The sequence below is a fragment of the Antrostomus carolinensis genome, unplaced genomic scaffold, assembly GCF_000700745.2.
Source record: "Antrostomus carolinensis isolate BGI_N321 unplaced genomic scaffold, ASM70074v2 scaffold443, whole genome shotgun sequence".
In the NCBI taxonomy this organism is placed as follows: domain Eukaryota; kingdom Metazoa; phylum Chordata; class Aves; order Caprimulgiformes; family Caprimulgidae; genus Antrostomus; species Antrostomus carolinensis.
In genome coordinates, this window is record NW_010304215.1 from 7,614 (window position 1) to 22,112 (window position 14,499).

Sequence of the window (14,499 nt, forward strand, 5' to 3'; positions counted from 1 at the left end):
AACTATATCACATCCATTAAAATGGGGGTAGGGGTAAGGAGTGAGAGAAACAGAAATTTTATTAACATGAAGCAAGTGCTGAGATGGTTGACAACAGGTCAGCTGAAGCACCAAACAAAAAGTACAATGTTTCACATTTCTGCAGGAGGTAAATATTTGAGACTACCCACATTTGCTTTTCAGAGATTTCTTCCTCTACACACACCAAAAGAGCAGAAATACTTGAATTCTGCCAAAGGCAAGTACATATACTAATGAGTGTGAGAGAGAATTTCCTGGTGGGATCTAGGAATCATACCTGCCAGAGCTGGGATGGTGACTTTGTTCCACTCCCATGGCTGATCATACTCATCTGCAGGCCTGTCATCATCCTGTGGCAATTTGCTTTCTCGTAAATGTTGACTCACTATACTTTCAGAATCGGATTCCACACCACTGCCTTCTGGTTCATAGGGCGTGTCATAGAGCTGCATGTTTTTCTGATAGGACCTCATGCCTTCCTGCTCCTGAAACTCTGTTGGCAAGAAAGAAAATCACATCAGCATCACCACTAACCATGCCTTATCAACACAGTCAATAATTTTAGAGCATCTAACTTCCATCCATTCCTTAACAGTCACAAAATTATATAGATGGCAAGCTTGTACAAGACTTCTAAGTTCTACCTGTATATTTGGTAACTGGCTGGAAGCAAAGGTTTGCTCCAGCTAACAACCACAGCACAGTCTCATGCCTCCACAACATTCTCCAATTTGCACAGAGCCAGGTTACAGGAAGCACACAATCCTTGTCAGCCTGTGTACAGCACACTTAAAAGTAACTGTACATAGATCCTCAAGAATACTGAAATTTGAGTATGCAGTTAACTCTTCAAGAGGAGATCATCAGAAGTGCAACATGAAGATACAAAGGTCACAAAAATTAAATACCATAGTATGATTATATATGCTGATAAAAAAAAAATCCTCTGCAGTTACTTCTACAGAATATCCGTATAAAATGAGTTAGAACTAGAGTAATAACACTAAACAAAAGCATTGATAACTAGAGCTTAGCACATTTTATTAAGGAACAGGTATTTCTTTAAATTAACACTGCCCTTATAAAAAACCAAACATGTTGAAGTTTAACAGAATGGAACAATTTACTGTCCTCCTGAATAGAGCAAACCAAAAGCTAGGCTTTGTTAGGACGAGCACAGCTAGCAAATCAAGGAGCAAGCTGTCATACCTTCACCCTTGGCCCCTACTGTGTCCAGTCGGCACACTTCCTAACAAGGAGTGTGCAAGGAGTGAGCTATTTCATAAAACTAGAAAGGAGTCAGTGCACAGATATCAAGGTCCTGGGACCTATGATAAGGAGAGATGGTTTTGGTTAGTCTGATGAGAGGAAGGTCAAGAAGGATGTAAGAGCAACTCTCAGCTGCCTGCGGTTAAAGACAAACTTTTCTCAGGTAGTGTCAGAAGATGCAATAAGGAGAAACAGACACAACATACAGCTTGAGAGATCCAAGTGGGACACTGGGGGAATCTTCTTCCCCTAGTGTGTAGTGCAGTGCTAGGACAGGTCACCAAGTAAGTCATGGGAGATGCCTCCATTCTCTGGAGTTTGCAGAGCCTTGGTTAGATAAAGCCAGCATTGCTCAAATCTGATACAAAACTTCCTGGAGTGGGTGATAGACCAGGTGACTGTGCTGCCATTCAGAGGGACTGGAGATGCTTGAAAATTGCAGGCTAACTGGCTGGAAAGTAGCTCAGCAGAAAAGGACCTTGGGGTCCTGTGTGACAGCAAGTTGAACATGAGCCATCAATGCACCCTTATGGTAAAGAGGGCCAATACAAACCTGGGATGCATTACAAGGAGTGTTGAAAGCAGGTCAAGGGAGGTGATTCTACCCCTCTACTCAGCACTGATGAGGCCATATCTGGACTGCTGGGTCCAGTTCTCACCTCCTCAGTGCAACAAAGAACTGGACATACTGGAGAAAGTCCAGCAAAGGGCCATGAAGCTGATAATGGGACTGGAGCATTCTTCATATAAGAAGAGGCTGAGAGCACTGGGACTGGTCAGTCTGGAGAAGCAAGTTTCAGTGGGGACCTTAGCAATGCTAAGAGTGAAGATGGAGCCACAATTATATTGGCAGTGCCCAGTGAACAGGACAAGAGGCAACAGGCCCAAATCAAAATACATCAAATTCAATCTGAACACAAAAGCCCAACTTTTTACTGTGATAATGGTCAAACATTGAAAGAAGTTGCCCATAGAGGCTGTACAGTCTCTATCTATGGAGATATTCAAGACCTGACTGGACATAGTCACACACAACCTGTTCTAGCTGACCCTGCTTGAATACATTTTTTTATCAGATGATAATCAAGAGATCCCTTCCAACCTCACCTGTTCTGTAATTATCTTGACTGCTGCAAGGACAAAATAAGAACTTCATTGATTGTAGCAAATTGCAAAGTTACTTTAAAAAAACCCAAAACAAACTCTGAGAGAAGGGAGAGAACTTCTTAACCTACAGCACACGAAGTAAAGATTTAGAGCAGTTCTCTCAATTACTATAACAAAAGCCATTCATCAAATCATATATCAGCAAGAACATTATAATCAAGTAATTGTTCCAAGCTATTTCAAAAGTACTGTGAAATGTCTACAATATGACAATGCCCTTATTGCTTAAGTTCATACATGACAAATACAGTAAACGCAAAGAAATATGCACCAAACCCAATGATGTAAATACAAGCAAGATAGGTTATGATAATTCCTAGTTATGAATTATAATCACATTACCACCTTTCAACACAAGCAAAATCTAGAAAAGAGTACCTTAAAGGGCAGCTTATTTTTTTTTTAAAGTGCTTTAAACATTTTCAACTAAAACACAGTCTTTGTCTTTCAGCTATCTTTTGAAAATAATTTTGCTCAAGGAAAAATGCTGCATTAAGAAAAACTTGTATTAGAAAGAGCACACAGTAGATAGTCTCTTGAATGCTTCTGGGTCAAAAAGCTAAACATTTTATTTCTTCTGAAGTCAGACATGTGGTATGTATCTGTCTGTCTTTCAGTGCTGTGAAGCCAGCCACTGCTGAAAGTGTGCATTTCTGAGGAACAGAAGTCATGATCCTACAAAACCAAAAGCTTTACAAAAGAAAACAAACAAACAAAAAAACCCAACCACAAACCAAACCAAACTATTCATTTGAGGTGCCAGAACTACACCATTGACCCCTGGTGTGTAAGTATATTTCAGTACAGGAGCCCATCATCAACACTTATTCATAGGACCAAATCATCAGACTGCATAGAAAAGATTACCCATAAATAGAAGGTGATATGCTAACAATTCACAGCTCATGTTCAGAGACCACAAAAACTTACATATTTTTGATCCTAAAGGTGAAAAGTTTCTCCAGGAAAAACTAAAACCTAGAGAGAGCCAAGAAGTGGAAGAACGAGAATAAATATACATGCATATATAAACATATGCATGTATACACATACACATTTATATACACATACTTACATAAAGCCTCTTATATAAAGATTCCTATAAATTTGCTTGAAAGTCCGTCTTTTACTTAATATATTGGAAGAGTATTTGTAAAGAAAAGTAATTTTACTAAAAGTTAAATCAGAAACAGTTCAATAACAGGCAGCAAAGCTGAATCTGCACCACAAGCAGTATTAGCATTATACACACTGATAGCTCAGTGCAAACTTGATATTTAACAATTAGGTAGCTGAAGAAAACATTTGTGATGAAGCATTTCTCATAGTTTTCACACAATCTCCAAGAATGACAAGTCTAAGTGCTAAAACAGTTACTGGAATGACCAGGGAGTCCAAAACTGTATTAATTTCACTTTTTTTTATTTTTCACTTTTATTAATTTTATCCTGTGAACTCTCACTGCTGATAAAGAAAAGTACATTTTTACAGAATTATGCTCATTAAATTAATTAGCTAACAGAAGAAGAAGCAATTGAAGTTTTGAAAGAACTTACTTTCATAGCAGGCTACAAGACCTCCCAGAAGTAATTCTTATTCTTCCAAATTAGCAGTTGTAACAGAATCGGTTCCAGGAGTCTGGACTCCTGTGTTAAAACCAAGAACCTGACCAGCAAGGTACAGAAACTAAAACATCTGGGAATACAAGACTGCACCTGACATTCTTCTTCCCATTTGGTGAACAATTCTAACAAACATTCACATACAGAAGAGACAAAGCTCTGCAGGACAAGCAGAGAACCTCATAGTAACCTTCCCAGCAGCCACACGAAACCTCCTAATAGTCTTAAATAATTCAACAGCATTACTTACAGATGCACCATATTCCTGAGGTGAGTTTTAGAGAGAAATAGGGGATATAATAAAGAAAACAGAAGAGCTAAGAAGCCAACTAAAGGAAATTTTGAAGACATTACTTGCTTACAGAACCCAATAGGTGAGCTTCTACAGCAACAGACAACAAAACAACCAGATTCTTCTATAATGTACAGATGCCAATAGATACTTCCTTCATCTCAAACTAAAGCATGCAGTAACAATAGTCCAAACAACGTAGTTGTACTCTTAAAAAAAGAAAGTTCTGATAACATAAAAAAAAGTGTTTTCCTAAATCAAGGAGCCTATGTCACCAGGCAATAATAAACTCAACACCATTTTACATCCCCTTTGCAACATTTTTTGGATGACATAAGATAAAAGCAAAATGTAGGAGCCTTCCTGCAATAGTTGTGTAAGGAATGTCAGGTACAGAAAGAGTCCCTGAAGTTAATCACTCGTAAGAACGTTTTTGTTTTCCTGTCTGGTGAAAGACAGCGAGCTATGGACTCTGTTGGGAAGTAAAGGTAGGTTCCTGCATCACAGTAGGAACACACCTTGCTTGCCTAGATCCAATATGCAGAAAGAGTCTTAGCCAGCAAGATACAATGCACTAAGACATATAAATCTCCTGATATTTTAAACCTCTACTGGGACAGCTTTTAAACATTTTACATGCAAGGAATTCACAGCATCTGTGGTAAAACAGGCCTATGAGCTTCCTTTTTTCTATGACCACAAACAGTAACTTATGCATGCCCCACTGAGAAACAGAGATATTTATAATGTAATTAGATAAAGACACATTAACATACATACTAATCAAATGCTGCACAATAAAGCTGTTTTGACTCACCAGTATGGCAGATTTCAAAGTGTACTAAATCACACATATCAGATGCAACTGTGATAAAACACACCCATCTCCACTTCAGCTACAGATTTCATGACTGGTGCAGGATTTAAAATGACAGTGCTACCAGCTCCTCAGCTGCTTTCTTACCACCAAAGCCCTATTCTAGTGAGCCAAATATGACTATGAAAGTAACATGCTGGAAACAGTACTGCCATGCAAGGCCAACTTTTTAATAGGTAGCACTAAGACGGACTTTTAAGCAAAGTACCAGATTTATCAACAACCTTTGTACCTGAGAAGCCTAAGAGCAGAACTCAGGACAGATGACAGAATTCTACTGCTAGGATTTTACATAGCACACTTAGTTGCACTCATCTCTATTTAACAGTACAGAGTTCAATGTAGAGTTGGTCATACTGATCATACTGGTGGATCAAGCTTCACCTTATTTCCTAAAGCATGTGACACAATACTTAGAAAAAATGATGCATCTCCCCAGACATTATCCTGACAACCTGTCTGTCTCTAGTAGGTGAAGGCCACATCAGAGCCAGATCTGAACACACAAAGCCAAGTCTCACTGGAGTTCTTGCTTCTATTAGGAAACAGGTCTTGCTGAAGTGGCCCAAACCTCTGCTCTTCACGTGCTCTGTTCTTGAGGCTTCCAGCTGAGAACCATGAAAGTGGCACGTAACCACACTAAAGGGCAGTGAGCTGTTTGCACCAGGGGTATGGGTAGGCTACACATCAACCAATAACTTGCCAGAGGCATAAGACAGATGCTAATGCAAAGATCACCCGAACACAAGAATGTTTGCTCCCATTAAATCCATTTTCTTTCCCTCTCCATAAACAGGTCAGAAATACTTAGCCAGCTGCTTACTTATTCCAAGCCTCACCATTAATGTTTCTTTTCACCCTCACCTTGGCAAGATAATCTGGAAACATTTCAGAACTCATGCTGCAGAATTCTAATTGTATCAGTGAAAAGTCTGTTCAGCACAGAAGCTAAGTTTTACCTCTGCTCATGTTTCACCTCAGGCCACCAGAAGTCAAACTGCTTTCTGCTCTGCTTCCAGGTCCAGCTGGATGCCTCCAACTGCTGGGACACAAGAGAACATCAATAACATTCCAATAGCAGAGAGAGCTGTTTGCTTTGAGACTGAAGCAACTAGCTACCAATGACTTTGGATTTTGCCGCAGGAAAAGCTGGATATGAGAAGACCTTCCCTCATTTTTCCTTCTGAGCAAAAGCCAAGTGATTGAGAAGTGAGCCACTTTCCAGAAATGAACAACAGACATTTGTCCCTCTGCCTTGGTGCGAGAGATTGACATAACCTCTTGATGTGAAAAGTAATGTCTTGAAACAGCCTGCATCACAACAGAAATCCTACTGAAGTCCAAGTATGACTCATTATCTCAGGAAGAACCATTCAAAGCAACTTTACATACCAACAATCCTGATAAAGACTATTAGGCCAGTCAGAGCAAAGGCAGGACAGGATTTATGATAAGCATCATTAAACAAGCAACAAAAAACATTAGTATCTATCTTCCACAGAAAATACATACTGAAATAAACCAAATAAGCAATAATACCCTGCCCAAGAAGACAGGAAGTACGCATTTTTCTTTGGGGATGGGGAGGGATGGGGAAGAGGAGGGGTGGGTGCTGGTGGAGTTGACAGAGGCTGATTAAAAAAAAACGAAACACATGGGAAGAAAAACTAAATCCTGATGGACTAGAAAAACAGCAGTACGGCTTCCAAAAGACATTAAAACTGTCCTTGGAGATGTATTTCTTTTATGGCAGAGGAAAAAAAAATAATTAAATTTCTTCAGTTCCTTAAAGGTAGAAGTTTATTCTACAAAGCCTTCCCCCTCAACACCTGATTTTCTGTTAAGTACACAGTGATTAAACATTATAACTGCCATCTTAAAATTCCTAATTTCTTCAGACTTCTTCACAGGTGCTTTGATGCTGCTTAGCTACTTACTCCTTACACACTTCTCATAAAGACATGGAAAAGGAATAAGGATGCTGTTTTTATTTAGGGGAGAGTTAAAAGAATAAAAAAAATATCCACAAGACTCTACATTTACTGGTGTTTCACCACTAGCCAACTCCAGATGTTGCCACAGCCAGTTGCATCATAAAATACTACACCCTTGGTTTGCTTGTAGGTTTTTTTGACCTTTCTGATCACGAGAACAGACCTTTGGGATTCAAGGATCATTGTTCCATGGGCTAAATTGAGCAATTCAAGAGGCAACAATGAAAAAGAGAGACTTTGGTTCAGTCAAAATCCATTATTCTCATTTCATACTCTACAGCTTCTAAACTGTGTAAAAGAGGATTCATTCCTCATGGTAAGTGGGAATGGAAGTTCTCTTGGAAACAGTGTGCAGCACAGGTATTGTCATGTACACCTGGTAGCACAATGGTTCTCACCAACACATGACACAAAATACAAAGTCACAAAAAATTTCTTCAAAGATTAGCACAAGCAGAATCAATTCTCCTTGAAAGACATTCTAATGCCAATGTGGTGGCTATTTTAACAAGCCAACACTCTCCAGTGCCAGGACAGAGATACAGCAAATACAACTACTATTTCCCTCTGTTAGATCAGTCTTGTTACGCATGGCTGCTAGTGAGGCTCACAATGCCCTTGCCAGCTCTCTTTGGGCACACAATCTTACCCCTTCACAGGAATCACCTTCAAAGGGGAAAGGACTGGAAGAAGAACCTGTGGGAACAGTGCTGAACAGGTGGAAGATAAATTGAGACTGATCAAGGTTAACAAGCTACACAGGATAGGAGTTGGTGAATGTGTGAGAAGGTCAGCCTGGAAGGCTGCCTGAGGGAGTGTGTGTACTGAGATGTGGCTGAAAACAGCCACGAGTGTGGGTGTGCCAATAAGTATCCTGCTTGATGTCCTGTGTTCCTTGATTGTTTTGAGAACACAAATGTATAGATGCTAACCATGTGAGGAGAATGAGAGAGAGAGGAAAAATAGAAAATCTTGCTAGCGAAGAAGCCTGGGGACAAGGGAATCGTGGATTCTCGCTAATAATAAAGAAGCTTGCTTTACTCAGAAAAAGGCTCTGACTCCTTTTTCTTCCCATCTTCATTCGCTGCAGAACCCATTCATAATGTAAATGTCATTCAACATTTACACAGAAGGAAAATATTTTCTTGAATCTTGTCTATGAGTCTCTACTTACTGAAAAAGCATTGAATGAGATAAGCACTGATCAAAAACATTTTTAGTGAGTACAAATATTTATATTACAAGGGATATCTAGATGTGAGCAGAAGTGAGTTTATTAAAACCAAGACAAAATATGCAACTATTTCCCTGATAGCTGGAGGCTTAAGTTCAATGAGAATTACACAGAGAAGAGTTAATCTTCTCTGCATGTAGCTACTTTGAACATGGCCTTACTTGGGATGGTGGAAGGTGCAGAGAAGAAAGGGAAGTGGATAGAGGCCTCCCTCTAGACTTAATTGCCCTGCGATACATGGTGAAGAAGTTGCCTACAGGAACAACATATATGGCAGACTGAGACAGTAGACTCGTGTAGCCAGAAGAGCTGCCATATCTGATTTAATAAAACCAGATGAAACGTCCACTCAGCCACATGAGATGTGGTCTTTCTTTAGCCACCAGCTAGCATTCCCCACAGAGAGTACTAGGCAGTGAGAAGGACTACCGCTTAAAAATCCCTAGAATAGCTTTCTTCCATAGACTTGCTGGCTACGTAGTGAAAAGCAACACAGAAATGTGAATTGCATATTGTTTCTAATGAGGTATCTAGCCTGTGAATGATTGTGTCACTCAAAACTGAGAGCTCAAATCATAGCCTGAAGCTCCACTGATGACCAGTGACCATTATTTTATATGTTAGTGATTTTTCAGAAAAACACCATGAAAACAAAGAGAAGTCAAAGCTTTGGAAGTGAAGTCTGGCAGAACTTAAAAGCCACACAGCATTTGCACACTAAACCAATGGTATTTTACCTGTTCACTGCAAGGAACAGCCACAGTGATTAGTTGCCACAGCAATCATTTGCAATTTTGCAAATGGCATGTTGCAAGAAACAGTCATCAGCCACAGCAATTATTTGCAATTTTGCCCACTTTGACTTGCTTTCCCATGGAAAGTGGTGTTGTAGTTGTAATCTTTGTGTTCTGTCATGAAGCTGAGCTACTGGCACAATCTAGGAGCTCTGATCAATACCTAAGCACCTAATGAATATGAATCACCATCTGTTGGACATAAAAGCCTTCAGATATGACTCCAAATGTTAGGATGCGTGATGGATTAAACTCAATGTCCAGCACAGTCCTACACATGCATACAGCAAGGATCATTAATGTAGACATGAAAGATGGTCTACTTTTGATATTCAGCTCTGGAGAGAAAATGGTTTATTTTAGAATTCTACCTCCACATGAATAGACCAAGAAAGCTGTTCAGCTGTCATCACATCCAGCAATAGGTTTTTGCTTTTCACAATCCAAGGGCTTGCATGCAGTAAAAGACAGCTGACTTACTAGCACAGAAAACGTGACAACAATATGAAATTATTGGGAAAATGTTTCAACTCCTCCTCTTTGGCCTATGAACCCTTTACCTATCAAATTAGCTCTGCAAGTGATTGTTGGAAGGAGCAACTAGTTTCTAGCATTTGCAAGACCTTCCAATACTTTACACTCAGCTGCTAATATTCAGTACCTTGCACTTGTTTGCAGCGTCATCTGTGGTTATTATATTACTCAGGCAAACCCTGATTAGAAATCAGTTGGTTGAAAGACCACTTACAGAGTGATCTGTTAGTAATGCAGTGTTGTTTGTTTTCCCCTTCGACAACACTTTTATGTAACAGTACAGAATATGAAGCAGTGTTTGAATGCATGCAGCTATTAATAAAATGCTCTAAAGTATCCAGACTATCATGTCATCACTCAAGAGCATTTGTGCTTAGACAGATGTTAGCATTGTGCCTCTCTTCTGTTCGATTTAGCATTCAGCAGAGCATCATAAAGAACAGACCCTACTGTTATGGAAAGGAAACTAGAGTAATGTGAACATCATAAATCAGTCCTCTTCTTCCCTTCTTGCAACAGAAACATCACAAATCATGGAGACTAACATCTGGTATTTTCATAAAAAATTCATTCTGCTCATGATCTTGATGCATACAACTGAGTCAACATTTTCTGGTAATTTTTCCAGTTACTCTTATTTTCCAGTATGCATCTCTAAACCACTAACCAATGTGCATGCAAACATTTTCAATGCACAAAACCACACCCAAAGAGACAATTGTGGAAAGCTAGATTTTTTCCTAGGTGTTTTCTTCTTTGTGTTTTTTGCTTGTCTTTAAAGAAAGCTACAAAAAGATCCTTAAAAAAAGTGATTAGAAGAAGCTGTCTGTTGATATGCTCTATATTATACCATGATGCCAAGTATTCTCAGAGATGGTACATCTCACAACAAAGGAAAGGGAAATAATAAGTGCTAGTCAGCTTAACATACACAAGTAATGTTATAACTGAAAGACAACATATTTTTTTCGTCTCACTCTTCCATTTCTATTTCAATTGAGGCAGCAGCACAAATACCTTCTAAGCCCAACTCAGGCTGCATTACAGCCATAACAGGTGCTGCAGGATTCGCCTAGGTAAAGCTTAAGAGGACTCAGCTACACCAGCACACTTCTGCCTTGCAGTCCATCCCAGCCAAGTGCAACTGTTTGACAGACCATATGAGAGCTACAACAGGACAAGAGACACAAAACCCAGGCTTCTTCACATAGCTTTTCAAATTACCCACTCTGCAGAAAATGAATGCAGAACTCAAAGCAAGCCAGAGCTCCTCCAGGCAAGCCCCATTTTTCCTCAGTTTGCCTAGTTTGTTCTACTCTGACCTACAACAGCATCAGTTTTGCATGCCTACATCTTGCTTTGTAAAACCAAGGTGTGTGCAAACTCTCTCACACCAAGGCACCAACACATGAAACTGAACAGGGCAGGAACAAGAGCAAGCTCAGATGAAGACTGAATACTTCCATCTTCTTTTTACACATGTCGATATTGCTCAAGAAGTTCAGCCACAGCAGCACAACGTGGCCCAGCAGCAAGCAGAAACACACTGCAAACTTCCTAGATTTTTTGCTTGGATAGGCATGACAGAAAGAAATGCAGGTATCAGCACACCAACACACACCAAAGCAATATGAGGCTTACTGACCCAAATCAAAAAGGAGCAGGCTGCTCCTGCAGAAAATAGCCTCTGATAATTTTAGCAACCAGGATGGTAATGAACAAGTGAGTTTGCTCAGGTATTTGAGCTGCTCAAAAAGAGCACTTTCAAGCAGAGTTCTTCATAACCAGAATCCAGAGAAGGAGAGAAGCTGTATATTGTTTCCAGCCTACATAAAATACACAGTGCACAAAAGAAGTTGTGTTTCTGACCACTTCTTACTTAAGTTTTAAGCTCATACTTTATGCTTATGCTGTGAAGCCACATTATGATGTTGGACTGATACGGCAAGATGTTCAGTCTCTGTGACAAGCAGGCACAGAACTGTCTGAATCTTCAACCCTTATTTAATTTTAAGGATAAGAGAAATCGCTGGTTTGGGATACAAAACCCAAAATATGCAGGAGAAACTGTAGCTAGCACATGCCAGCTGATGTCAGAAAGAAATTCCATTTACTTAAGATTTCACTCATGCTTTGATACTATAGACATTCAGAGTTTGGATGCAAAGCCAGCAGGCAAAAATTCCATCAATTTGCCAGCCAGAGAAGCACAACAAAGATGACAAAACATCACAGTTGAAAGAGTATCTTCCTCCTAACTTTCAAGAACAGGCATATGAGTGCTACAAGGAACTTTTGTCTCACTTGCTCTTCCAAGTGCTGGCAGTCTCATTTTTTCTTTTAACATCACTGTTGCAGCTCCAATTAACAAATCCCTGTAAAGCTCATCAGCAACAGTCCACATCTCCCCAAGCTGCTGACTCCTCATGCAAAAAATTATCTCCTTTCTGCTTTAGAGCAATGTTGCAAAAGAACAATAGAACTGCGACCACTTTGATTCAGAGTTGAACTGGTAAGTCTGCAAGGTGTACCACTGATGTCCTCCACCCAATAAAGTAACACTCCACCCAGTCAGAGCCAACATTGAGAATTCACAGAGCTCCCTTATTTTTCCATGCAGTCCACAGTGGTATCAGTCACCTACACTTCTGTTAGACTTCCAGTTGGAGAGCACCTAGAATTCCTGCTAACAGAGTCCAGGCATGCATATACGGGCCAAGTCCAGCCTGGAATCCCAATAGTCCAGGCTCCGCTCCTTTATCCCAAGAAGGGATAGTGAACAGCTGTCATGAACCATACTCACTACTACAGCAGCAACAGCATGCTTTCAACATGCATATCCCCCAGTGTTACCTCCAGAAAACTAAGATATTTATAGATGAGCCCCTGGTCAAGTTATATTTCAGCAGGTTGCTTCTTTATGCCTTAAAAGCATCTGTCTGGCTGTGGTGGTTTCACTTGGCTAACATTCAGCTAGCAGCCAAACACAGCCATTCACTCACTTCTCCCCACCCCCCACCAGGGGACAGGGGAGAGAACTGGGGGGTAAGAGTAAGGAGACTCCTAGGTTGAGATAAGAACAATTTAATAATTGAAAGAAAATAAAACTTAAAATAATAATGATAACAATAATAGTAATAAAATATACAAATGAGTGATACACAGTGCAATTTCTCACCACCCACCGGCCCGTTCTTGGATAACAGACCTGGAAAAGCAACAATCCCAAAATCAAAACCCCAGAAGAGTGAGAGCCCTGAGCAAAAGCCAGAGAGAACAAGAGAGGAAGAGACCCTCATTAACACACTGAACATGACATTGTACGACATGGAATATCCTATTGGCATATTGAAGTGCCAGTTTAGCTTATTAACTTAAATATTCCTCGCCCCCCCTAGATCTTGCATCTGTAGAATAACAAAACATGAAGTTCTTCAACTTCCAGCAACAAAATGAAAACACTGGTATGTTATCAACGTTTTTCTCATAACAAATCCGATGCTGAAACCAAAATACAGCACTACTCTTAATTACTAAAAGAAACCTATCTCTGTCTCTGCTGAAAACCAGGACACTGGTCTTTCCAGTGATTACGTTTAAAAAGACCTGTTCTGGGAGCACACTGACATGGTGGCAAAGCTGGAAACAGACTCAGAACAAACAAACATGGATTCCCACAAGCTAGCCTGGGATATCCTGAATTCTCACAGCCATTTGTCACTTTAACAGAACTGCTACAGATTAATTGCAGGATCATAGAAAGCATTAGGTTAAACAAGATTACAGGAAGTCATCTTGTTCAATCTCCTATTCAATGCATGGTCAGTTATGAGGTCAGACAAGGTTACTCAGGTTGTGGGTCTTCAGTCCAGTCTTGAAAAACTCCAAAGATGGAGACTACACATCTCACTGGGCAACCTTCACAATCTGATTATCCTCATAGTGAGAATTTTTTTCGTTATATTCAGCTGGAACCTCTCATTTCAGTTCATGTTCACTGCCTCTCACCCTTTCCAAGTATGGAAAGGACAGATGGAATACTGATGAAATCAGAAGGAATCACAGTCTACAAAACTTCATTTTCAAGGGAAAATGCAAAACAGTTTCATTTTTAATTTACTTGATCCATATTAAGGGCTAACACAACTCACACAAATCTTTACAGGACAGGGAGAAGCTCCCTTAGCTGCCACACGTCCACACACACAGGCATGTTCTATATAACAGAATCCTCTGCAGCAAGCTGACATTCATCTTTTCCGTCTCACTGGATGCCTGGAGCAGTGAGACATCTTAAATTGAATATACCTGGCACTAAGGGGTAAGGGTAGAGGGAGGAGGGTGGAAACGAGATCGGGGGGAGACCAAAATTTCTTCCAACAGAGCAGCAGCAAGCTGTTTAATCCAGCAAGATGTGAAATGAGAAAACAAGCTCTTTCACCTTTGTAGCCAAAAGTCTTCCAAGAAACCACCAAGACTGTCGTGGTTTCACCCACAGCTGAGACCATGCAGTCTTGCACTCACCCCCACCCAGTGAGATGGGGAGAGAAACATAAAAAAGGGAGCCATGGATTGAAATGAGGACAGGGAATGGGGGTTGCAGTTAGTATGTCTATGCCGCTCTTTCCAGTATGAGGTCTCCTGCAGGCTGCAAGAGTCCAGGACCAAAGTGTTCCAATGCGGGCTTTCCATGCA

General features: G+C 40.2%; 1 protein-coding gene across 1 annotated transcript in view; it reads right to left on the bottom strand.

Moving 5' to 3' along the window:
* Positions 1-298: 298 nt before the first annotated feature.
* The window catches only part of LOC104522134 (SH2 domain-containing adapter protein B), a gene marked incomplete at both ends in the record, with an annotated part of 36,916 nt that continues 22,715 nt past the window's right edge, over positions 299-14,499 (bottom strand). Inside the window, one exon of the mRNA XM_010164344.1 lies at positions 299-514. Coding sequence (XP_010162646.1) covers positions 299-514 — 216 coding nt within the window. The remainder of the gene's footprint in view (positions 515-14,499) is intronic.